General features: G+C 38.6%; 1 protein-coding gene across 2 annotated transcripts in view; it reads left to right on the top strand.

Annotated features, from left to right (window-relative positions):
- Window positions 1–27,242, top strand: part of cdh4 (cadherin 4, type 1, R-cadherin (retinal)) — a 249,907-nt gene that overhangs the window by 138,244 nt on the left and 84,421 nt on the right. For both annotated transcript variants that reach the window (XM_017435207.2, XM_017435206.2), the window contains exon 4: window positions 17,879–18,105. In XM_017435207.2, the coding sequence (XP_017290696.1) occupies window positions 17,879–18,105 (227 nt within the window). The remainder of the gene's footprint in view (window positions 1–17,878; window positions 18,106–27,242) is intronic.

Below are 27,242 nucleotides of genomic sequence, written 5' to 3'. Positions count from 1 at the left end.
GACCTCCCATTCCTTTCTAGTAGATAGTTGAGTCGAGAGGTCCGGCCTCTCAAATTGTGCCTCCTACATCTATAGCTGACAATGAGGCTCAGGACTGCCCACTTAAGGGTTGGCTTCATGCTCATGATAAGGACCACTCCAGATGTCTCTGATAACTGTCACTATAGGGTGTGGGAGAAATGCAAGGAGGAGAAGAGTTAGAAAAAATAGACACATTACGTTATTTATAAATCATATAAAAAGAAAATGTCTTCACACACTTGAAAGACAAAGGGGGACATTTATGGTGCAGAATGTTGTACCATTTGTCTGATGGCTTTTCAACCCGTGTTGGATTTCTCTGTTGAGTGTTGTGCACAAGGAGCACAGCAGGAGTCCATTGATGTCCTTTATTATTTAATTTCACTTTAGGTCAAATCTTCACTTGAAACACTGAAGAAGTGTGAAAGAGTCCGTATTAAAATCCTCCCTTCGCAATCACTGTGATCTCAGGATTTATGCAGTGTTAGGCATTGGGGACATCAAATGTTCAAAAGAGGGAAAGTGGAAAATGGTAGGTGCAAAGTCATGCTTTTAATTGATTTTTTTGAAGGGTAAGTTCAAAGAAATTTGCTGTTAAAAAAAATACAGAATTGTTGCTTTTAAAGAATGTTTGTGCTCTTTTTATTTATGTGTTTATTTTTAGTCAAACTAGTTTTGTATGGTAATCCAAGCCCAAAATGAGAATCTAAGTGCAGCTGACATGCAGAAAAAGAAGATCGATTTTGTATCTAATATTCAGTGCTGCCTTTTATTTTAAATTCAATGTTAAGTGCAATAAAACATATTGAATGTTCTGGTATCTTAATTTAGACTATTGCTAATAGTTGTAAAGGTGTAGTGGTGTAACAGTAGAAATCATGGTTTAGAACGTACCTTGGTTTTGAAGTCACTGTAAGGTATGGTTTTTGTAGCTAGAAAAGATAAATAAATAAGATCTTTTCATGCTATGAGTTTTTCTTTTTTTATTATATTTTACTATTATGACTAAAACCGTGTCTTTTAGTTTGTAATTTCTATCCAAACACTCTCCTGGGGTTGTTCTGTCAGATGTGTTCATAAAGTGGGTGAGTTTTTCAGAAAATAGCTTTCAATCTTTCCATTAGGTGTGATGTAGTGTGCATATACCGTTAGTAATTGTCGTAGCCCTGGATGTCCATCCATCATCCATAGGAGCAATAGCAGAAGCCTTGAATAAGCTGCGGACAACTGTAGCTTGAAGTCTCTCATAGAAAGCTATTATAAGTAAGTACTGTAAGTAGTTGACTAAAGTTCCAACAAGTATAATCTCAGTAATAGTACTCTATTACTTTCAGCATGTTTTTATACCTGTGTCATCAAGAGCCGAGTATGGTTGGATGCTGGTTGGTTGCACATTTTGTTTTGGCTGTGGCTAAATTGTTAGCCAGTCACTGCCTGAATGCAATAAGCAACTGGGTTTTCACCTTTGTTTTTTATTCTTGTTTTGTTTTTTGTTTTTTTTCTCCTATCAATAAAGTTTGCATTCCGGCTTTTCAAATAACTGATAAAGGTGTATGTCGCCAAACATCGAAATATAGCTTTGGTTCGATTGTCCAACTGGCTTTTAAGGCTGCTGAGAAATGTGTCACTGCAAGCTGCCACTGTTTCAGCTTGGCCTTTCTGTTTCATTGTGGCTATAGATAATTGTTGTGGGCAGCACCTACGTAACTCAATGTGGCATAGCTTACTTTGATACATTTCCAAAGTTGCAGGTGGAAAAGTCAGATTTAAACTATCTTCCACTTATAAAAGCTCTGCATTGTACAATATGGTAAAATAAAACACATACAGTATGTATTCCATATGTGTACTGTTGCACAAAAACAGATGAAATGTCTGGTTAGAGCTAGTTCTACAAAAATGTCCCCACTTGGACTGAATTATGGAAAACAAGCCTCCTGTTGGAAAGGTAATTTATAGACTAATATGTTTCAGAGTGTAATTTCTCATTTCTGAAACAACTATGTCTGAAGACACATTCTGTGGTTGTGGGAAAAAACAAACTCTATTTTAGAGGGGTCAAATTATGATTAACATCAAGCAAAGAAATGAATCAAGGAAATTGCCCAAATTACTAAAAATGGTTTAGAATGGTTCAATCCATTATTAAAACCTGAAAAGACATCGGTGAATGACCTGTGAGAAGAAAATGTGGTCACTAAATAAAAATAATCAATGATGGTGACTAAAGATTACTTTGGATTTTCTTAGATCAGATGGAAAGATCAGCAGAAGAATCAGCATTATTTGATAGTGAAATACAGTCAGAGCATTTTAATGTGCACAGTAAAAAAAGGACTCAACGTTTTTAGACTTAACAGCTATGCTGTCCTATGACAACTACTTGTCTGTAAGTCTAAATAATATGAAGGTTTCAGTTTGCAATGAAGCACAAAGATTGAGTTTTAGGACATTTTTTAAGAGTTTCAGTGGTTTGAAGAGTCCAGGTTTACCCTGTTTTATTACTTTATCATACCCAGTGTCTACCACAGATTTCTCCAACTCTTGGCCTCAAGACCTACTGTCCTGCATGCTTTAAGGTGGAAACATAGTTGTTTATGCTTTTTGTGTCTGCTCTGCCTGCGATGTAAATTTATTTATTTTCACCTTTTTGTTGAGGTTTTCCAGCCCTCTTAGTAGCCGAACACATTCAGTTCAGATTTTTGTGACCATGTTGACTGTGTTCATTACAGTACACACTTCTTCAATCTAAAATGGTGGTTCCACAGATACAACAGACAAAAAAGGCTATGATTGACCATGAGCAGAAGAAGAGAAATAGTAAATGGACTGTACTTATATTGCCCCTTTCTAGCCAACTAGGCCATTCAAAGCGCTTTACAACACAATCTGTGCCCTCATTTACCCATCCACACACACATCCACACAGCACTCTTCTGAATCTCTACAAAGCTAACCTGAATAAATAATTCTATAGAGTCTAATCAGTGCTTTAAATCACATTCATACACCAATGGGACACATATTGGAGGCAATTAGGGGTTCAGTGTCTTGCCCAGGGACACATCAATGTGTGGCATACTGGTGGAAACAAACCTCCAACTATCTCATTGGAGGACAACTGCTCTAACCACAGAGCCACCCCTGCAAAACAACATGGACGCTTGTTTTGTGAAGATACTTGGTGAGGAAACTTGCTGCTGTCAACATTCTGATGATGTATCACACAGGGATGTCAATGACACAAAAATTGCATCTATTTCTTGGTGAGAAATCTCTTAAACTTTAGTTCTTCTTATTTTTTGGGGTAGAATTTCATCACCATCTGTGGTTGAAGTGAAAACTGTAGAATCCTGCAAACAAACAGTTACCTATAAGGGCACAGAAAAGCAGGACCAACCCTATTTCCACCTTTAGATATTTCCCTGCTCCAACACCTGATTCAAATGATTGAAATACCTCCTCAACATCTTCACTGTGTAGGTCAAGAGGTCCCTGAGGACCAGGTTGGGGACCACTGGGGTCAGCACATTCTTCTTCCTGTGGGGGTTGTTTTATGATCTGGGACTATTTCAGTTTAGGTCAGTTCAGGTCTATGTTCAGCAATGCAGTGTGGAAAAAAATAATGTTAACTGACTGCCCGAATGATCTGAATAACTGTGTGTTGCCATCCATACAGTACATTTTCTACCTTGATAGCACAAGCCCATTTCAAGATAACCATGACAGAATTAAAATTGTACAAGATTGGTTCAGGGCAGAGGTGGAAAGAGTACTAAAATAGTATACACAAGTGAAAGTACAGCTACTGTTGAAGTTTTACTCAAGTACAAGTAAAATTACCTGTATAAAAGTTTACTAAAATAAAAGTAAGTCTGAATCTCTTAGATAACAGAGCTAACAGCAGAATGAAACATCTTCTTTCCTTAAACTTAAAATAAAGTGCTTCCTTATGTCAAGGAGTTTATTTCATTACCTTTAATTCAACTTGAACAGAAGTTGTGGTGGAGGTTTAGCTGTCAAGACAGTTAACAGATGATGTGCCAATAAGTGTATGTCTGCCAAGTTTCGCTCCATCAGGATGGAAGAAACAGCCCACTGAGTGGGTGAAGTTCATACACGATCTCTATTGGTTTATTTAGCAGAGAAACTCCTCCTTTCTGGCTCGTCATCACTTCTAGCCGGATCATACACCAGCTGACTGGTAAGGAACAGACCCAGCCACTGCAGGTGTTATAGTGCACAGTTTTTTTTCTCCTCCTGGTTTTAATTCACATTTATGTTTACATTTTTTACTGAGTAATGGATGGGATTTCAAATGTAAGTAAGTACATTACTTGAAATAAAACACACTGAAGTAAAAGTAAAGGTTAAAGTACACATTTAAATAATTACTTAAAATGTACAAAGTAAACAAAGTTCATATGCTTTTTTTCAGTAATGTGAGTAAATGTAATCCACTACTTTCCATCTCTAGTTCAGGAGGCACAAAGCATAATAGTGGTTTGACTCAGACATCATCAATATAAAAAAAAAACAATAAAAAAATTCAAGCTCTGTAAAAAAATAAAAGATTATTTTAATATGTAAGGAAACGTTTGGTCTCGCACAGTGACTGCTGGGGATAGGCACCAGCTCCCCGCAACCCGGAATGGAGAAGCAGGTAAAGAAAATGGATGGATGGATGGAAAAGTTTGGTCAAACGGAAAGACAAAAGATTTAATTTTTTTTTCTGCTTTCTTGTGTTAAGATCAGTGTGGTTTCTAGCTCAGCTCAGTTGGCAACTGTTTGCTCTATGGTGACCGTATTAGCTTCATAAAGGTTAATTCATTCATCTCAAGTGATGATAAATGAAAAAAAATAACAGTAAGTGTAAAGGTGACACATTGAGACCTAATTCAGGACAGTTTCAGCACTTTTGGCTTCATTACTGCATCAGAAATTCTGACATCATGCCTTAACTAAGTTATATTTAGCCCATACAGTATCTGTTGGATCTGCAGCTAAGTTTAGGCAGTCACACTCGAGTCAGTGCTGTCACTTGAGGTGAAATACGCACCATATAAAAACTGCAGAGGAGGGCATATATTTTTTTACCAATCTTTTTTGTTACACACAGAAATAAGGTTATATTATAAACCCTAAAATATACACTTTTTATATAGGTTTTCAAAGGTTATCAAAATTACAAATTGAAACTTTTTTTTACCAGAATAAAAGTAATACCTCTGTGGGTTTTGGAATTCTTCATTTCTGCCTCTCTTAATTGTTATGGATACAAAAGTATGTAAATTATCCTGCTTCTAAAGTTTGGTTTTCTCAGTTTGACACTGAATGTAAAATGGTTTCTCGTTGCACCTAACGCTCCAGTTATTGATTCCTGTTTTGACACTAACACAGAGGCTTACTGAAGAATGTTACTAGCTAGAAAAACAATTATCTTCCTAATGACAACATTAGCACCGGGCTCACATCAATTTGTCCCTATATTTAGTCCATATGCCTGAGCTCTGAAGGCATATTACGCTGAGTGAGACTGGCTCTCTGGAGGAATCAACATAAGCTCAGAACTGTGTATTAAAATGAAACAAATTACTTTTTTGCCATCAGAGCTAATACTTTAACAGTTTAGATGGTAGGAAGTTGGCTTAACAATTGCCTCACCATTCCTCTGCCTACGTAAGTTTACTTTACAGTTTCCATGTTTGGATAGGGACGCTGGTAGAGGATCTGTTTCAACAGAAAGCAAATATAAGCAAGGCATCAAATGAAATAGCAGTCAGATCTGCTAATGTCTGAGATTTCTAAGACTCCTCATGGGGAAAATGCAGTGTTCTTTCACTGATCTCTGGCCCTGGAGACTAATGGGTGGCCATGGCCTATCGTCTGGCCCCAGGGGCTTCGGAGTGAAGACTGGATTAGAGGGAGATGGATGAGGGAGAGGGATAATGAAGGAGATATGTCTTAAGTCTAATCAGTGTCTTTAGAAAACATGATCTGGGCTTGAAAGCTGAACAGGTGAGAAGATAAGAGGCACTTGTTGTGATTACACCTTTTATCACAGAAGAACCTTTGGTATATTACCATGGCCAATTCTTTATTGCTTCAATTTTTAGATATGAGTTCTTAGTAGACTTAAAAAAAAAGACTTATTAATGGGAAATAAGACCATTATTAAAACTGTAGTCATGCTTATGTTGTGGCAAAAATGTACTTTTGCCGTTTCTTTTGGCCCGTCGCTTAAATAACTCCGTCAAGCCTAATGCATGTTTCTGTTCCTATGTAAGTGTATATTTGTAATGCTAATATGGGCATTTGCACAGAATCAAATCAAGACGCTGAACACAGCAGCTAAACAATCACTAGGGAAGGATGCAAACACTTTTATGCTAATAAGACGAGGGGGAGAGGAAAAAATAGAAGGAACCAGAGAAAATAAATGAAAAAGCAAACGGCTCAGTGAGTGGTTGAGGGTGAAGGAGAGTGAGAGCTCAGAGAAGCAGAGAGATGAAACGAGAGAACATAAAAAAGGATGGGGGAGAAAATTAAAAGCTGATTACCCTGTGAGTGAGTCTTTGGTTTCTCTGTGGATCTGGGAGAGGCTGGCAGTGCTAGGGGTTGGTCAGAGGGAGGAAGCTTGTTTTTCACTCTTATAGTATTTATTAAAGCCGGTCTCCAGGGTAATCACATCAGCCTAAAAATAACCATTTAAAAGGTACTGCAGCTGTAAACTCTGGACACAGACTGGGTACCATCTTTTGTAGTGTGACAGCTATCTAAAAACTATATATATAAAATAAAAGAGAGAAAAAACATTTTTATTTGAGAAGAATGGGGCTTTATTAAAGTCGTTACATGGTTCAGTGACAGTCTGGTACATTTCTCGGAAAGCTTGCTCTGTCTCCTGATTTTTGCCCACAGTTTGCTCACATTTTCCTCTTTGTCACTTGGCCCAGCTGAGGTCCCACTGCTTCACTTAAGGCTATGTGAAATTATTATATTGTACCAGGAGATAACAGACACTATGTAGCCTTGCGGCACTTTCTTTGCTTCCCCTCCTTTAAAGCGATATTGCTGTGATAGAGTGTGGTTCTTTCTCTGCTCGCGCTAAATCGAAAGGGAAGCCTTGAAGCCAAGGTCTGGTGAGTGGGAGCCAGATGAAAGGAATAAAAGAAAGATTCAGTTTATATGTTTGTGCAGCTCTCCACAGTTCAAAAAGAAACATTCCTCATTACCATAGCACTTTGGGAAGGGCCGATAGCTCAATCGAGGGAATATTTGAGGTGTTATTTGCCGTCTTGATGCAAGTTTTCCACAGAGAGCGAATTGACTGGAAGCTAGCTTTCACAGACAAGGTCTGATCTGAAATTAGTAGGTTGCTGCTGATGAGATGGTCAGCCAAAAGGCATAAGGGAAAATAAACTCAAGGGTAGTTGATGCTCATTAATGTTTGTAAAAGTGTGAGGTTAAGGAACATATTGCATGATGTATTTTAGGATGATCTTGAAAAAAAATATTATAAATTTTTAAGCCAGTGTTGGTTTATTTGCAGATATCTGCTTAAGGAATTACTTTGTGCTTTTTAGCTTGTAGTTTTTTTTAACCCAACTATTTAAATACTTTGTTTCCTTTCAAGCAAAGATTGACCTTTTAACCTGTTCAAAAGTCTTGCTGGGGTCACCTGGAGCCTGACGTAGACACACCGGTGCCCCCTAGCTGTGGAAGGTTTGGTATTTAACAAAGCCACAAACAAAGCCACACACACACACGCACCCACACACTACAAACACACAGTGGGCTGAGTGGCGGAGTATTAATCACACTGACGCCTGGCACTGCGATCTGTGACCCAGTCTTTTAATTGCATCCGCTCTGCTTTGCTCCGGTTCTCCCTCTTTATCTTGCCTTTTCCGCCCCTTTCTCATTCCTCAAGCCTTTCTCATTCCGGTGCCCCTGAGAAGAGATAAGGGAGGGCAGAGGATGTGCAAAACCCCAACGCTCTATTCAAAGAGCCCCCGCCATGATGCGCAAGACAGCGACTGAAGCAGCACTTTGAACGTGGTGGGCTTCAAACTGATGTGTGGAGGCAATAGTAGGGTTTAATGCGATGATGTACAGGTGTAATGGACCTGAGAGAAAAACAAATATCTTTGAAGAACTTCTTCAACTCCCCCTCAGAGATGTGTGGCTGCACTGGTTGCAGGTCCCCAGTAAACTGTGTATACTGTTTTCAGCTGGTATAGACTTTAATGGAGAGAAGACTTTTTCAACAGCTGCTCCTTTAAAGCTCTTGAAGGAGGGAGGTGTGATGGGGTGGGGGTTGGAAAGATGTGTTGGCCATACAAATGTAGCAGTGCACTTGCAATATGACAAGGTTTCTCTCAGCCCTGTAAGAGGAGCAGCACTAGAGAACAAGAATGAGGTGTTTAAAACATGAAACATGAGCACAGACCTTAATGCAGGCTGACAGCACATTATCTAGCCACACACACACACACACACACACACACACACACACAAATAAGTGAAACCAGACGATGACACCCATATCCACTCATGCACCAGCTGTAATAATCATATATGCAAAGAGCTTGTGTCATCCTCTCCCACTCCAATGTCCCTCTTCTCCCTCACTCCGTCTTTATCTTTCTCACTCTCGCTCCCTTGCACACATGAGAATGCGACGGCGCGCACACACACACACACACACATACACACACACTCAAGTCGCAGTGGTTTCCTTTTTGTGAGAGCGAGCTGTCAGAGGGAACTGTGTGGGCCTTTGTTGAAACAGAGAACTGCAGAGGCAGAGAAATTCATTTCCAACTGCAGCCAAAAAAAAAAAAGAGAGAAAAAAAACCTTTGCAGAGAAGTCACAGTGTACCTGCAGTGTTTTAAAAACAGCAGCATGTAAATTGAATTAGTTATAAGCATTCCTGTGGGGCCACAGTGGGCTGGATTTCAAAGGAGTTTCGAGGGTTGTGAATGCTCTGCATGGGATGCCTCGGGTTTGACGACGGTTTCAAATATCGCTGCACTTTATAGAGACAAATCTCAACATCAGAAAGGGGATTTTACATCTCTACTTGCCAGCCCCGCCTGTTCTACTGAGGTTTCTGCACAAGCTGCTGGAAGATGTCAACTTTTCTCATATCTTGCATCTTGTAGGTGGCAAGAACTTTACCACTAAAAGGCCTCTGATAGCTAAACTTTACCAGCTGTTATTAGATGTTTTTTATAGTCAAACAGTCCTTTGTTTTCCTGTTAGACTGAATGAGAACCTACATAATAATCATGAAAATTAGAGTTGTTTTTTTAAATGAGGTTTTACGCACAGCTTACCAACATTATACTTAACATTTGTGCTCTGATTACTGAATGAGCAACATAATCAAACTATAGCCATTTTTAAGCTTCAAATTTCTATAGTTATTCATTGCTTCGTACATGCAAGGCGATAGAGCGTTCACAGTTTTTATTTGCTCATCAGCGGGATCCATGCTCCTGTCTATCACTGCCTGAGCTTGGCAAAAAAATACTGTTATTTGCAAATTGGGTGGGTGGCGTAGATTTTCTTGTTGGCTTCATAAAAGCAGTGGCATACCAGAGGCAATGTTTACTTAGCACTATGCCACAACTGCGATGAACGGCACCTCAACTAAAGAAGCTCCATATGCTCAGTCTGGACCTATTTACTGTTTTCATGGAGAACATACCTTACTCTCTTTTTAACACTTCTCACTTCAAGTTGTCCTCTTTACTATATCAGTTATATGTACTGCATCTTGAGTAGTAGCACATTTGACCATTATTGAATACTATGTTTATAGATCCCTGTTCAAATGATTGTAACTAAGTATGAAAGCACCCATGCTGAGCCACTGGATGGCAAGAATGTCCACATTAATGACATCAAGGTAAAGAGAATGAAGTTAATTCACCAAGGATTCTCCCAAAACAACTGTAGCTTGTTATTTTTTCTTTGATATTGTTTACAATTTCCTTGCAGTTATTAGTGTTTTCAACACACAATAAAAAGCTAGTGGTAACAGGATCAGGATAATGGAGGAAAAAAAAAAAAACCTGGTAAAAATTGTTCCATTGTTGTTTTCGTTGGTAGAGCACAAAATGATTGTGGTGATGCATCAAACAGGCCACTACGTCATTCTCAAAAACGTCCACATGAATCCACCGAAAGCTGAGTTTTTAAAAATGTCCTCCTTGGATTATATTTTTTTTTGTTTCAATTAAATCAAATCAAGAGCAGAAGATTTATAAATGAACTTAAGCATGCAGGCTACAAGCCTAAAGAATGCTAACAACAGTTATAAGGCCTGCTATACAAAAGCAGGTCTATAAAAAAAGATTAATTGGAGCCCCAAAATGATTAAAAAATCACATAATCACTTTTTAAACTAAATGTCTATGTAATAACTTACTATGAAATGACATTTTTGCTCATTTTTCGTCCCTGCACACTTTAACAGTGATAATAACGGATCGACTTCAGAGCTCATTTTTATATTTCACAGGGCTTTTGGCTCACATTGGGTGCTCCAGGTGTGTGTCAGGGGAAAACTATACTTCAGTCTACAAGAACCAAGAGGAGAACAGGACAGATAAGGATGATGGGAGGTTAAAAGAACAGTGAGAGGAAAAAAGAGGGTGGGGAGCTGTGAAAATGGACAGCAGGGGTGGGAATACTGAGAAGACGAGACCATAGGCATTCACAGTCAAGAGGTGAAGATGTTGTAGGAGGCCACAGAGGGATGAGGGTGGTCCGCTCCATGTGGATGCACAAAGCAGGTTGCGTCAAGTGGGCTGCCATCTGTATTAGGCTCACGTAATATGCCCATACATGCATAGTTTTCAGCTTTCTCTGGGGTTTTGTTGCAGATCTACAAGCATGAGAAGACAAAGACCATAGGTAATTGCTTATGTATGTGTGTGTGTCAAAAAATTTATGGTCAGTGGTCTTGTCTGCTTGCATGCCCTATTTTAGCTGTGTCAATGCTGAACCAGCTACTCTGTTGGACAGCATGTTCTCTGCTGTACAGGTCCAGAAATGGGCAGCCAAGCAGAATGACACCAGCCCGGACAGCCTGCCAAACATCTCTGTGGAAGGCAGGATGAAGTAAAATATACAGAGCACACACTCAGACATTGCATTCAAACACACACATGGACTCAAGAGAAGCTTTCAGAATGTGCACACACATTTTTCAATTCCAAGGCAACAGATTAAAAAAGGAAAAAAAAAAGAAAAAAGAAGAACTCAATGCAAAGGTGGTAAACATACTCTACACAAGGTTTACCTTTCCTGCTCTTTTATTCATCTGAAGGGAACAAAGGTGAAGCACACACACACACACACAAGCTTACACAAATACAACAAGATAAAATAACTGACAGTTTTTTCTAGGAGTTTAAATTGCTGATTTCGAGCAAGGGTTTGGAGCTCTCTGAGGCATCACTATTAGTTGTCAAACAGAGATGCTAGCATTTGTTCACATAGGCAGGGTGAAGAACTACCAAATCTGGGTAATTTATATGAGATTTCTAGATAACAATTGAATCAAATTCATCATATACAGCAGTGGTTCTCAAGCTGTGAGCCATGACCCCTTGGGTGTTTGTGTGTGTGTGTTGGGGGGAGTATACAGTGCGATCTAGAGGTTGTACATTTGATTTATTTCATGGTCTAAGGTTAATCTAAGGTTTGTCACCTTAAATTAGGTGCATACGGTCAGATTAATTAAGGTGGGGAGAAATGAGCAGGACATTTAATGATACAAAGCCTGAAACAGGGAGCAAACTCTGTTTACTCATGAGGTCCACCCGATTGTCAATGTGGACTCAGAGATGGAAATTTAAAAAAGCTGTTTTGAATCAAAGAAGACGGAGACAGGAGATATCCTGCTGCTGGAATTACAGTGAAGGTTAGGAGACTAAAAAATAGACCTGTTTGTGTCTGAAAACTGTCAGCTGACAGTCTGAGTGTTTAAAAGTTGATAATGAATGCTGAAGCATTATACTTCAGTAATGTTAGTAAGCCACTCAAGTTTTTAAAAAGGAAACTAAAAAATCCCGAGCAGAAAAATCACTTTAAAAATCAGCATCATTGAAGATGAAACGCTAAGCTTCGAATACTGTGATAAAATGACAACAGCCCCCACTAATAAAGCGACTCAATATTTCTGCCAAAATACCTGTTTGGGCTTTCTTTGCACAAATTAAACTGTATTGTATTTTGTTTTAAATATAATACAGTGATAATATACTCATCACAGCCATTGATATTGTGATAATTGAACTTATAAATTTATAGTGGGGAGCCACATGAAAAGTTTAAGAACCATTGAAATACAGCAAGATGGGTTGCACCTTAACTCCAGTGTCAAATATATTTCAAAATTGTGTTAAATATATTAACCAAATGTTCTTTTAAATACAAACTTAAAGGTTGAACTGACCTAGTCATATAAGTTGTTTAAATCTTACAATATATTGTCAAAATGCTACTAGTTGGTCAATAGCCATTCTGTATTGGTTTTAATTTGGCCATGGTGGCATACAATTCATCCAAAAACACAAAATTACAAACACCAGCATTTTATAGTCTAAAACAAGACTTTCAGGTGGCCTTTGAGTAACAGGTGTCAACAGTAATTCCATAAAATAAGTGGTACGGAAACATGCAATAAAAAAAGAAAAACAGGATTATTGTGTATCACTCCTGTCAAAGCCCATGTGAAGGCATGCCTCAAAAGCCAAGTGTTAGTGTAAATGTATAAGTTATTATTAATCAACTGAGAACACCAATGTTTAGGTTTGAAGTATTAAGAAAAGTCTTGAGGTATCTGTCATTTCTATAGAGATCTAAATAGGTTCAGCATTTTAATAAAATGGGGGCAAGCGTTAATAAAAATACAGTACCTAGGGAAAAAAAAGAGTTAGTGTTTACAAGCATAAATTCAATATACACGACTGCCTTAACTCTTCAACACATCCTGAATCATCCATCGGAAGCTTTCTTGTAATTACCTAAGGTAGTCGCCAGACTTCTTGAAAAACTTTCCAAAACACTGTGGTTGATGTTGCCTTTTGTTTGTCCATTTTTGTTAGGATGATCTCACACATGATCCATAATGTTTAGGTCTGATCTCCAGGAAGGACCATCTATGACTGATAGTGTTCCTAGGTGTGTTTTTCTGTCCAGGTATTTTTACTGCTGGACAGCAGTTTGTTCAATGGGATTATTGTTGTTCTGTAAAATGAAGTGGTTCCCGGTCAGAAGCTTCCCAGATCAGGCATGGTGGATAAATTCTGACTTTACTTTTCTGCACATGTGATTCCATCAGTTTTGTCAAGATGCCCAACAGCACTTGGATCCCAAACCGTGATGGAGCAGGAGCTGGACAGAGTCACTGCTGAACATCTCTTCTGATGTTCTCTGTATGAATTGATGAATATTATATCAGGAATATGCTGGAAAAATTAAGGTCGAGTGAAAATGTATACTGCCCATTGTAACACCCAAGATGGCTGATGAGCAGAAGATGAGCTGCACATATGATGGTTCTCTGAGGGTTGTCCGCTGATTAAACATCTTAATGACTTGTCTTTATTTAATCATTTTAAGTTTAATTTTTGTACAAAAGGTTCTCTGGTTTGGCAAGTGTAAGATGACACAACAGATTAATTGCACGATAAAAATAATAACAGCAGAAGAGCACATAGTTATCAACATAATTTACTCTTCTCTAAAAAACTAAGCAGCTTTTTCTGAAGCTGTGAAAAGAATTCCCATTGGTGTTAATTTGCTACATTTTGTTAAATATCTCTGTTTTGTTGTGCGCCACAGTATCTGCCTCCCCCTGTCCTCTTCTTTTATCTAACGACACACACACACACAGTCTCCCTATCATCATCTAGTCTCTGTTGTCTCATTTTTGCTGGTTTTATATTTATTTACCAACAGGGCAACTCTGATTCCACTGCCGGTTCTGAATGTGCTTTCTCCACTGGATTTTTAATGAATAGAGAGGCATTCATGGATATCTCTACACTTAGTAGATGTATCAGGAGTCTGGGTCATAATCTTGGTCTCGAGCGGTTACACAGCAGCGGGCGCTGAATGGTAAACTGAGAGCTGGCCTGATGCCCTTTTAAGTATCAAAGCTAAAGCTCTAATAGCATTTTGAAATGTTGGTGTCTCATAAACCACTCGTGTGTTCCCATGCCAACTGGCATCACCACAGCACCGGGCAGCAGGTTGAGGCAGACCATCAGAATCCCTATTAAGGGTGCCAATGTTTGCGCATCGAAGCACCCTTATTACTATTCGGCAGCTTTTCTTTTGTTTCCGTCACAATTATCAATTCGCTACTCTTACCGCAGCTTACCAAACAATACGTCAAAAAGTGTGGCTCGAGCAGTAATAAAGTGTTAGGTCTCTTGGTAGCAGTACATACTATGGCACAGATGAAATTAACAACAAAACACAAAATATTATCCAAATATATATCTATGAGGTTTGGGAGAAACCAATGAGAAAATCCAGTCTTCTTTGGAGCTCTATAGCTCAAGCACAGCCGAAACATCATTCAGAGATTAAACGAGTCATGAAAAGTTGGACTTTGGCATTTCAACATCTTTTACGTTTTGTACACATTCATAGTTTTAAGCTGTAGGATTTTTGGAGATTGTACCGTGGAATGTTCAGTTTACAGAGTCATGATGTCACACTCATTGGCGCCTGCTCAGTGAAGCAGGTGGAGCAGGTTCTCCCCCATTTTCTAAAATGGAGGTCCAAACCCAGGTGTTTGTTCCCCCATTTGTTGACTTAAAATCATGTTATCACTTCCTGCAATAAGACATTTTTATTTTTACTTTCTTACATAAAAACTTAAAAATGTATATATCAAATTTCTATATACATAAAAATAATTACTACATTTTACAACCCCCTCCCTCAGCTTTGAGTTGGTTCATGTTAACAGCTACACCAACTCTCTAGTCAAACAGCAATCAGCTTAGAAGACAAAAGAAAGCTATGTTGGTTTTTTTAAAGCTTTAAAACCACGCTGTATCTTTTTCAGGCAGAATAGAGTAAGAACACTGAATGATAGCTCACTACTTAGGAGCACCAGAGACCCACAAGTTTGAAGAAAAGGATCAAATAAATTTCTTTATGCTCATTTTTTTTTACATCTACTAAAGTTAAACAAAAGTCTAAAAGGCTAAAATTGGACTAAATATTGAATAAAAGTAAAATAATTGTAAATGACTTGTTTTATACTTAAACAAATCATGGTATTTTGGCATTGTTTGATTAAAAAAGTTATAAAGCCTTGATAAAATCTGAATCCTGGTGTCCCTAAAAAAGAAATACATGGTAATTTCTATTCGACCAACCAGGCATACTCTGTCAACAGGACTATTGTCCCAAAGTCTGTGATGCAGACACCATAGGTGCTTAAATGTTTATGTCCCTGATTTTGCTCCCCTTTTTTATCACATAATCACGCTAACCTTAGAGCTGTTTAAAATTTTTAAAATTTTTGCGAACAAACTCTTCCTTTTCCCACAAACCTTACAGTTCTTTTGCAGTTTGTACATCAAAATGTAAGCATTTTTGTCTTCTTTTACCCAGTGTGTCTCTCACTGCTATAGGATGTATAGTTTTATTTCACATTCAGAGTGCAGGGTGCGCACATCCAAACTCTCATTAATTTCTGTCGTATCTGAGCTCAGAATGCTCTCCTCAAACTGGAACTGAAGACTATTTTTTTAAACTTGTCGTATCTCCTATGGTAAACCCTTAAAAAACTGAAGTGTAACAATGGTTCTGCCACTTACAATTTAAGATTTTTTTTTTGTACAACTTAGTTTTGCATACAGTGACTGATTGTCTGAGGCTTTCTTTCTTCTGTTTGTTTCTGTCTGCCTGTGTTGTGCTGTGCTATGCTGTCAAGGAGTGACAGATGCATGTGTGTGGTTACCATGGTGACCATAACACGCCACTGACAGCAGCTTTAACATTTCTTTTGGTCTTGGCTGTCCTTACACTTATTCTACAATTCATATGTTAAAATGTTGGCATGTTGTCAGCTTAGATTACTTAAAAAGAGAAGAAAGTTGTTTTACGCTGGAATTTAGGGCTGCAGCTGCATCGGCACCCCTCAGAACTTCATCAGAAATATTCTAGTTGGTTTTATTGTTAACATCAATGCTAATATATTTAGCACTTTTACGCGTGCTCTCATGCACACAGATTTATAAGCCACGCTCGTGTCCTTAGGCCTCAAATCTCCAGCTGCACCACAAGAGACCTGTCTAAGTGACGACAATTAGCTCACTCAGTTCAAGCTAATTGAAGTCATTTACATAATACATGCCTGCCATCACAATTCATCTGTGGACAATTCAAGCAGGTTCGTGTCACGTTGTCACAACCGGATGTTAACATCCCCTTCCCCAACAAGTGATCCCCAAAGCAAAGCAATCATTTCAAACAAAACTTATCACTCACATATGGATGTTCGCTGCTGGACTGTGTGGGTGTGTGGGTGTGTGTGTTTAATAAAAATATGGATTGCATGTGCTAACACAGACAGATGCACTCATTGTCAGAACTGTGTTTACCATCCGTCCCCATTACGCATGCAATTACTCAGAGGCTGAAAACAAGCAGGCTCATTTGCGAGATGCTAAGCTGCACTGGTTGAGGAGATCTCATGCTTTATTAGCCTGTTGTTTGGGAGCTGCTTTTTGACAGGAAGCTGAGCAATAAATTAAATAGATGGCTTGATAAAAAGCTTGCTGTGCAGAATTCTTCACGCTGGATTTTTTTTTTTTTTTTTTGAGAAATCATGCTGCCATAGCTTGTAACAGATGATCTCTTCCCTGAGTGATTTATGAAATCAATTTGTCTTGTTATCGGCAGCCCGACTTTGTCAGATAACATCACAGCACCATGCATCCCCATTTCTTGGGGGTAGAGTGAGACGGAGGCGCGATGTGTATGCGTTAGCATAATAGATATGTTGAAAATACCCATCAGTCATTCTGAGCATTGATGTTGTTGCATCATGCTGGGAAACATGTAAAATAATGATGCACTGAATGTTGATTAAATTTGGCAAAAGAATGGAAGGAATTTCCAAAGACTTGAGTCTTACAGTCTTGGATTCTCTGGCATGTTGTGTGCTGCAGTGCCATTTGTCTGTCAGATAACTCTGAAACAAACTGCACCTTTACTTCCTAACCTAACACCATCTAAATTTATGTCTTTGTATGATCTGTCTTGGCCAGTTCCTTATATATGAAATTGAAAGACAGTAAGCACTTAGCCTGACAAACCTTTAGACAAAAATGCAAGTTTATGTGTGTGCGCATAAGAACATGGGATTCCTTACAGCTTCCTTTTTTTGAGTCAGTGAAGTAGAACCCTCCAAATATCATTGAGTCCCAATGAGCTTTGTGCTGTGTCGGGTCAGTCACCTTAATGTGCTTTAGGCCAGCTGTTCCAGCCTTCCTCAAGGACCTGAAGGAAATACTATTTTGACATTGGTATCCAGTTTGGGAAAAGAATTATATGAAAAAGTATTACGTTCCTTTCCATGTACTCCGGTTCAGGAAGAGATAAGCAGTTTTTTTTGCCAATGACGTCAAAGAGGGGAATCAGAAGTGACAGCAGAAGGGATGAGATATTTCGAGATATGTCTTGATGGATGCGGTTTAATCTTAAGCCTGCCAGATGTGTCAAGGATTTGCGAATACCTTATGGAGTAAATCTCCCCGTGCTACTCTCTCATTCTGTACCTCCGTTCCATCTTTCTGTCTGTCTCCGCAGTGAAGTTTGAGGATTGCCAGCGCAGCAGAGACGTGGGCTTTGTCAGCAGCGACCCCAACTTCAGCGTGAGGCCCGATGGGACGGTGTATGCTGAACAAGAGGTGGCCAACCTCTCAGAGCCTGTTCAGTTCATGGTGACAGCGCGGGGGCTGCATGATCCCCACATCTGGGAGACCACTGTTAAGCTGGCCCTAGCTGGACATCTTCATCCTCTACCGCTCACAAAGGTAACAACTAGGAGAAAGGTCAAGAGTACAAAAAATCATCAAGTTGTTCTGCAAAAACATGAAATATTTCCCTATGGGTCCACTTACAAGGTTCTTTTCAAATCATCTCTTAAAGATAATTTATTCTGCTTCATTTATCGAAAGTTGGCATCAGTTCTTAACGAATTGTCTGCCATACTTTTTGGTCAAAGTACCATACAGAGTCCATACAACAACTTTTTCATAAATGATTTGATGATTGTATTCAAGGCAGACAATTTTAGTGACAGTTAAGATCCATAGTACTCAATAACAGGAATAATAGGCTGGGTAATTTATTCTAAAATGCCAACAAAGACAGTAACTAATGATCCATCTTAAGGGCAATATTGTCGTGAGTCATGCATTAAAGCGAGTCAGGTCACATTAAACCCTGAGTTACATAAAAAGCAGCGAACCAGTGAAGCACATTTCAGAAATCCTGTTGTAATGACTCAGGAGCCACATGTGGCTCTTCAGACCCCCTTGAAGTGGTTGACTGAAAACAACACAAATCTGAGTAAATTTTATGTTCTGTTATAAATTGACACAAAGAAATAATACTTTTAGCAGTTTCCCTTCCTTTTTGCAAAATACATGCGCTTGAACTTATCAGGTTTTATCAATTCACCGTGCGCACACCTTCCAATCATTTTTGTACCAGAATTAGCTTAAGGTGACTCAGGTTTTCATTAAAATGTGTTTAAAATTCAGTAATCAGTTTTACAGTTGAGGTCCTAGTTTATCCTCCCTTTCTCCTTTTTGTTTATATAACTTTTTAACACTCCGTACAGTTGTTCTCCAGATCCACCAGAAAATTTCAAGGTGTTCAACATATTCAAGGTAAATTGCTGTATATGTAGAAATGAGAATTTTGCACATCTGTTGGGTTTTATAGATTTTAAGGCCTTGTAGAAACATACAGATATACACTGCCTGGTCAAAAAAAAAGTTGCCACAAAAAATACGGTTACACACTAATATTTCGTTGGACCGCCTTTAGCTTTGACGGTGGCACACATTTGCTGTGGCATTGTTTTGATAAGCTTCTGCAATGTCACAAGATTTATGTCCATCCAGTGTTGCATTAATTTTTCACTAAGATCTTGCATTGATGATGGTAGAATCTGACTGCTGCGCAGAGCCTTCTCCAGCACATCCCAAAGATTCTCAATGGGGTTAAGGTCTGGACTTTGTGGTGGCCAATCCATGTTTGAAAATGATGTCTCATGCTCCCTGATCCACTCTTTCACAATTTGAGCCTGATGAATCCTGGCATTGTCATCTTGGAATATGCCCGTGCCATCAGGGAAGAAAAAATCCATTGATGTAATAACCTGGTCATTCAGTATATTCAGGTAGTCAAGCTGACCTCATTCTTTGAGCACATACTGTTGTTGAACCTAGACCTGACCAACTGCAGCAACCCCAGATCATAACACTGCCCCTACAGGCTTGTACAGTAGGCACTAGGCATGATGGGGGCAACACTTCACCTGCCTCTCTTCTTACCCTGATGCGCCCATCACTCTGGAACAGGGTAAATCTGGACTCATCAGACCACATGACCTTCTTCCATTGCTCCAGAGTCCAATCTTTATGCTCCCTGTTCTGTCCCAATCCCTTGAGTTCCCTTAGCATTGTGCATGTGGAAATGCTCTTACTTTCACTATTAAACCTGAGCTCTACTGTCATTTTTCTTTGGTTTGATTTCACCAAACGTTTAAGGGATTGCCGATCAAGATCATTCAAGATTTTTTTCTGGTCACATTTCTTCCTGGAAGACAATGGGTCCCCACTATCCTTCCAGTTTTTAATAATGCGTTGGACCGTTCTTAACCCAATTTTAGTAGTTTCTGCAATCTCCATAGAGTTTTTCGCTGCTTGATGCATGTCAATGAGTTGACCCTTCTCAAACAGACTGACATCTTTTCCATGACCACAGTATGTGTCTTTCAACAAGCAACTCATTGCACCAGTTGGGGTTAAATAAGTTGTTGCCAGCTGAAACATAATTGTCTATGCAGTAATTATCCAATAGGAGGCTTGTACCTATTTGCTTAGTTAAATCCAGGTGGCAACTTTTTTTTTGACCAGGCAGTAGTGTACTTACAAAATAAAGGTCTGCCTCTCATAAAATAGCAGTTTATGAAAACAAAGGTTGAGACTTCAAGCTACATCATATGTTGTTCTTTCAGTCAGGTCTTCATCATTTTAAACAGGAAAGTTTCTATTCCTTCTTTTAATACTTAAAGAATAACAAATACAGCTTCACAACACATCCTTAATTGAAGGAGGATGTTTTCATATATGGCATATAAATAAAAATGTATCAAGTATGTGTTTTTTAAGAGCCAAGCAGATTTTTTGGCTCCAAGAAAACTTTATTTAGTAGAAAGAAATGGTTGAAATGGCTCATTTAAACATAAAGGTTCAGACCTCTGAGCTAATTAAGTCCTCATTAACTGAGGTTTACAACTGATGATTTTATGGGCTAATTTGTTACAAGTTTATTTTTGCAATAACCGCTTCTTATGTTGTCTATAGAATATGCATTTAGTAACATATAAAAGGGTAATTTTTATTTTTGTTACCGCAGGAAAACAATAAAAGAATAATAATTAGAGATTAGTTTTTTTATTAATATAGCTGAATATTACAGGAAAACTTGATTATTTAAAAGTGACTCTGATACCAGTGTTGTCAACCAACAACCTAAAATTCTATTTCATGTTGAGAAACAGCAAATATATCTATTAACAATAACTATCAGGGGAGGAAAAACATGTAGAACACTTTATTAACCTGCTTCTGTTTTTTAATTAGTTGTAATTATTAATGAAAAGGGTACTCCTATATATATATATATATATATATATATATATATATATATATATATATGATTAGATTGTTTGTTTTTTATTTACACTGATTTTCTACCGAATTAATGGTATATTTATAATTTAGCATTGTCTCCAAAGGAAATCAACCTGCTGCCCTTCTTTCCTATAATGTAAATATTGTCCTGCTCATGTTTTTTATCAAACCGACAGCAGCGAGTTGCGATCATTAACGTGCCTCGCACTCAGCGCTCCTTCCCTTGACCGAGCCAACAAATGGTGATTACGGATATCTGTTTTAGTCTTCAACTTTAATTACTTCTGTTTGATGAAAGCTAACACCTCATTAAATCTGATTAAAAGAAATTCTGAAGGAATTGAGATTTGAGGAGTGGACTTGTGCTCTGATTGAATGTGCTTCATTTTTTGGTGGCAAAATTAAGAAATCATTTCTCTGATTATGCTCCCAATTAGAAAGCCAAGTCACCGAATATTGATCCATTTACAAAACACTCAAATATGAACATGGTTTAATGCTAATATTTAGAGTTATGTATAAAGTTTCTTTGAATATTTAAACTTTCTACCAAGTCTGTGATCACTGCCGTGAACTGCAACAACACAGGGTAAATGTATGTTCCAGGCTTTCACTCCCAGGCTGCACTTTGTTAAGCAACAAACCCATTATCATCATCCTTTTTTTTTTTTCCTGTACTACTTGTTGAACGCCACTGGGCTTAATGTTCACTCGTGTTTCTAATCATGACAAAAAGCCAGAGACTTGATGTAACTAAAGCAGTTTCAGAGCGGGGATTAAAATTCTGCCCACTCCTGGCGGTGCAATAATGGAGACTGGGAAATAATTGGCATTGATTGAGCTAATGTTCCACTCCGACAGAGTCTGCAAAGACCAGGTGATGTAGTTTCACTGTATAATTATGTTCCACACGTCGTAGAGCAAGAGACAGATTCAATAATTGAGCAAAAGGAAAATAAATGTGTTTTTTCAGATGACGTAAAAAAAAAAAAAAAAATTGAAAATGAGTTTTTCTGTTTATACTGCATGCATTCTTTTCCCAGAGCCGTGTTTACACGTGTTCCTGTCAATTTCTTCCTGTGTATTATAAATGCAGTACATGCTAATGCTTGAGAGAGCTTTTGTTCCAATATCCTAGATGTGATATTGTTTTTATGTGTCGCAAATCAACGTAATTTGTAGCAAAATTGTTCCTGTTAATACTGTAATGTAAGTATGAGCTAATTGGATGCAAGAACATGAATGAAATTTGAGCATTTCACTTTATATTGTTACACTTTAGATTATTTTTTTTATCCAACACATGTAGATCCTATATAGTCTAATACAAATGTTTCTGAAAAGCTCAACTCATTAAAACTCCCTGAACTGTAAGAAACCCACTAACAGCTTTGAATGGCGACAGTAGGAAGGCAGAAAAATTGCCCTTTTTTAACATTTTGTCCTCACCGGCTTCCAGAAGTCAACATTCATTAAAATAGAGCAATTTGATACGGAGGGCAGAGAATCTGGCTGTTTAATCTTTAGAGAGACGAGGGCCTGCTAAAGTGTAGAGCTGCCCTGCAGAAGGCTGGGACTCTGCGGGCGAGGCTGTGTTGTCTAATCTCCCATCGCTCTCCTTTAGGCAGAATATTTGCTCAAACGAACATTAAACCGTGGATGCACAGAAAATTCATATGGCAAATAATTACAGAAGAGACCAAAAGAATATCAGTGTAGTTAAATACTAGTAGTTGTACTGCAGTGTTTTAAGGTTCACATCCTTTTGCAAATGCCATTCTGTGAAAAGATTATGAACAGTTAATAGCTCGCTTGTTGTAGATAGCTCTTTGAAGGACCTCAGTTTAATTCTGACCAGTGTTGAGCTAGTACTGTTGGCTAATCTGAGTGGACTCAAGATGGAAATGAATTGCTGACGCTCTAGAAGTACCTAAATCTCAAAAATGTTATTGTAGTTCACATGGACACTATTTTATAAATTGTTTTATAAACGTCTCTCCAGTTTTAGCAGGTTTACTTTGACTGCCTGTTTGTTTGTGTATTGGTTTTAGGATTATTTTACTTACTTACTTTTAAAGTTTTAAATGGTTTGGAAACAAGCTGTTTAATCAAACTGCTTGACTTTTATAACCACAACAGGGCACTGTGAGCGTCTATTCAGATGCTCTCAGTGCAGCTGAGTGCCAAATGAAAGCGCAGAGGGGGCCTTTGCCGTGGCAGCCCCTGAACTCTGGAGCAACCTGCCCTTTGATATTTGCACTGCAGTCTATACAGTCTTTTGTATCTTGTCTGAAAATTCCTCTTTTTAATATGGTATTTTTAATTTGAATTCTGTCTGATTCCCATCAGGTTTTTTAAGTTTTGGTGTTTCCTTGTTTTAGTTTGTTTTGAGTCTATTTTTATTGTACTTATTTTATTGATTTTTTTTTTTGTTTCGTTTTCTTTGTTTTTTGAAGGTACTCACTGCAAAACAAGAAATCAACCCTAAAAAGGTTCTTCTGAACTATATCAAATGTTAAAGTTTGGAAGTGTTTACTCCAGTAGTTTTCCACATATATTGATGTGCAATTCTGAAATGCTGATATGTATTCAGTGTAAATAAAGCACCTTGTTGAATGTGCAGAAAACCATATTGAAGCTCGAGTCACGTGACTGACCTACATCAGCCTGGCTGGAGTCTACGTAGGTCAATAAATAGGGATGATAAGTGAAACATCTGCCCTATTTTAAGTCACTTCGGCTGTTTCCGTAGGTAAACAAATGCATGTGGTAGTTGGCATCTGGTTTAATTTAAGGACACATCAACTATCAAAATGAGAATAATACTGTCCAGATTTTGTTTCTTACTTTATAAACTATTTTCGTCCGGTATGCATGGCTTTGCAATGATTATTTTAAACTAACTTGTAAAGCACTTTGGTCAACCTTGTTATTTTTAAACGTTCTATAGAGATAAAATTGACATTATGTTGGTTTCTACATACTTTGCATGATTTGCATAGAATTTCATGGTTATGGTAAGTGCAAATAGCAGATGGCCGCTGTACTTTTGGTGACGTTTCAGTCACTTCTTGCAGGCATATGGTCACATTTCTGATGGATTCGACAGGTAATGTGAAGATGGTGTTTTAAAGGTTTAAAAAATAATGTTTGCATGAACACTCGTGATTTTTTATTTTTTTAAATTGGAGTTGTTTTCAGACAGTTGCAGCACACTTTGGTTTAGGTCTTGCTCAAATTAGCCATTAGTGCATCAACTCTGTGAGAATTAAACTCTGTTTCTCCTAACTGAGATTGTTCAAAGAGCTATCTACAACAGTTGAGATATGAATTGTTCATAACATTTCCACAGAACCTCACTTTGAATGTTCTGAAATGTTGCTTTAGGTCAAATGCAAACATTATCATGCCAGCTTGCTTATAAGAACTTCATATCATACAGATGAAATCTTAAATGATAATATGGGAGCAAGAAGGTATTTTTCTGCATCATGAAGTTTTTACCAGACAGGTCAACCCTCTTTTGTCATTTGTTCTGCACTCTGCTTGTGTTCTCCGTGTTGTGGAAGCCACCGCAGCTGCTCAGATATGTTGATACATGTGGGTTCCTGCTTACAGAGTAAGCATACTGTCAAGGTTCCTCCACTACATAAACTGTACTCTTCAGCTTCCACACTGAGTAGGATTACAGCTCTACACGCCTGAAGAGCTCCCAGTGATTTTGGTGTTAGCAGCTTGTTTTAGACTTGGATTTTCTGCAACTGTGGAAAATTGTGTATTAGGCTTTGTAAAGTATGCTTAGATAAAATTATTGGGGGGTGGGGGGTTAGCTTCCAAAGATGAACAGTACTACAGTATTTTTGTCCCTTTAAGCTCTGTAAACATTGGATGTTTACTCTGAAGTTGTGTCTCCTCCAAAGACACTTTAAGCTTCTTCTTTTTTTTTTTTTGCCAAATGGCATTTGTAGTTTCAGTGTTTTTGTTAGATGTTAGAGAAAGCAAGCACAAGATCCTAGCTTCTACAGAAAGCCACTATGGAAAAACTAGTCTTATAATCTCTCCTATATTTCCCCCACGATGTGAAAAATCATGAAGTGATTTTATTGATCATAAACCATCTAAGTGTGGAACTGTGTACAGCACAGCGCTATGACTTCACATGATCTGTGGGCGCACTGCAGTGATAATACTGAGTTAAAAGCCAGCTCTCCTTTTTGTTCAGCAGGATAAACACTTACAGGTGCAAATAGTTGTTATCTGAGTCGATCGCTTTGTTCTTGGAGTCAATGCCTATGCCAGAGAGAAAGTGTAATAACAGCATCATCTAACAAGAGTATATAATGAACATGGCAGAAGCAGCAGAGTAGAAACAGCAGCTCTTACCGCTTTCCCTTCCAAACACCTCAAATTCTCATTTATTGGTTTCAGTTTCACTCTGGGACTCTGTTTTCAGACAAATTGTAAATCTACCTGAATGAACTGGCCTCAGCACAGACCATACCACATCTCTTCTCTTGCTGTGGACACTTGGTTGCATAGCACCAGTGAGAAAGGACTAATTTGCTTCTAATAACTAATTCGATATCTCACAGTTCAGTTTCAGAAGCAGAAATCAGCATACGTTGAATGTGCACCACCAGATAATTTTAGTGTTAATTTAGTTTTTTCTGTGTACAAAACCACAGCAGTTGAAGTGTAGAGCATCTTTGGCTGAAAGCCCTTTACGCTGTGTTTATGTACTCAGGCTATCACCCCTCACACAGGTAGGGCCTCTCGTTGAGTGCTCTCCAACTCGTACTGATTTCATGGCTCGGTGGTTTGCCTTCTCCACCAGCTTGGAGCCCATCGGTTATGCACCAATGGAATTGGAGTCGACTGGTTTTCCGGAACAGGTTTTAGTGCTTATTTGATTTGCATTTTTCCGCCTTTCTACCCAAGCAGCCTCTCCTGTTTGTGGTAGATTACAACATAGACTGACAGGTTGGAACGCTGGACCCTGAGGTCCACTGGTTACTGAAATAGAGCAGTGGAAAAAGTTAGGATTTTTATTTTTAGATGTTTGTCTGCTTTTACTGTAAGACTGTAACCTTTAGATTATGTTAACAATCCATAATGACTAGCTGCAAGTCTCAACTGGCAAATATAAAAAATAATCATTGGAAAATGTTTAACATTTTACTTCTTGGTTTTGGAAAGCCATCTCAAAGTAGAGAACATTCCTCTTACTGACGACAAGCACTCTGATCTGATTCAGCAAAGGAAGCTTCAATAATAAAGACATAAAAGAAGACATACTGAATAGAGAATTGGCAACGAGCACACGCATTCATTGTGCTGCTCTGTCTGTTTGTCAGACTGATAACCTCCAGATGTTTGCTGCAGGGCTGTGGTTCTGCAGGCCTTCAGATTGCCCCAGCGGTGCGTGGGATGACTGGGAGCCGAGAGCTTCCAGCTGGCCCTGCCTGCCTTCGGGTTTCAGGGGCCCCCGGCACAACAGGGACACGCTAACTGACTTCTTACCATTTGTTCAAGCGCACACGCGCAAACAGGGACAAACGAACAGATACACCCGCGGATATGTTCTTGCATTTTGTTTTTGATGCAATCATAATACACACATGCCTGAATCAAGGTCAGCGCACGTGATTTCCCATGTGTGTGTGCCCAGGCATTCAAAATGTATTCACACACACACACACACATATTAGAACAGATAAAATACAACCCCCATACGCTAATAAGCACATGCTGTAGTTTCCCAGAAGCCCATTGAGAGCTTGTTTCATATTTTCTTTCTTTTCTTTGTAATTCTGTTACTGTCATTATGCCAACAGCATTTCATCTGCCATGCTGTTTGAATGTGACAGTCACGTGCAGCCGCGATGCAGATATCATCCACGAGCAGACTCACAATAAGAGCGATCTCTCTTCGGCTGTCTGTCTGTTTGCCTGACTGTCTCGCTACTTCATTTCTTAATTTTTTCTCAAAAAAATCTTGAGGCCTGTCCATTGAAATATTTCAACCTCGTTATCTTCGGGTCTTCATCAGCAGGCAGATTGTTGTGCGGGGAGTCTATTCATTCATTGTATTTTTCTGCTGATAGCTGCGAGGAAAGATAAGGGTGTTATCAGAGGAGCCGTACACTGAGCATTGATGATGGAGAACAGGGCTGTGGCACGATTCTTCTTATGCACTCACACAGAATGTCACAAGAATAAGCCTTCATCATCATTGTTGTCTG

The sequence above is a fragment of the Kryptolebias marmoratus genome, linkage group LG4, assembly GCF_001649575.2.
Source record: "Kryptolebias marmoratus isolate JLee-2015 linkage group LG4, ASM164957v2, whole genome shotgun sequence".
NCBI lineage: Eukaryota > Metazoa > Chordata > Actinopteri > Cyprinodontiformes > Rivulidae > Kryptolebias > Kryptolebias marmoratus.
The sequence above is the reverse complement of the archived record's forward strand: the minus strand, read 5'-3'. Positions and strand labels throughout refer to the sequence as shown.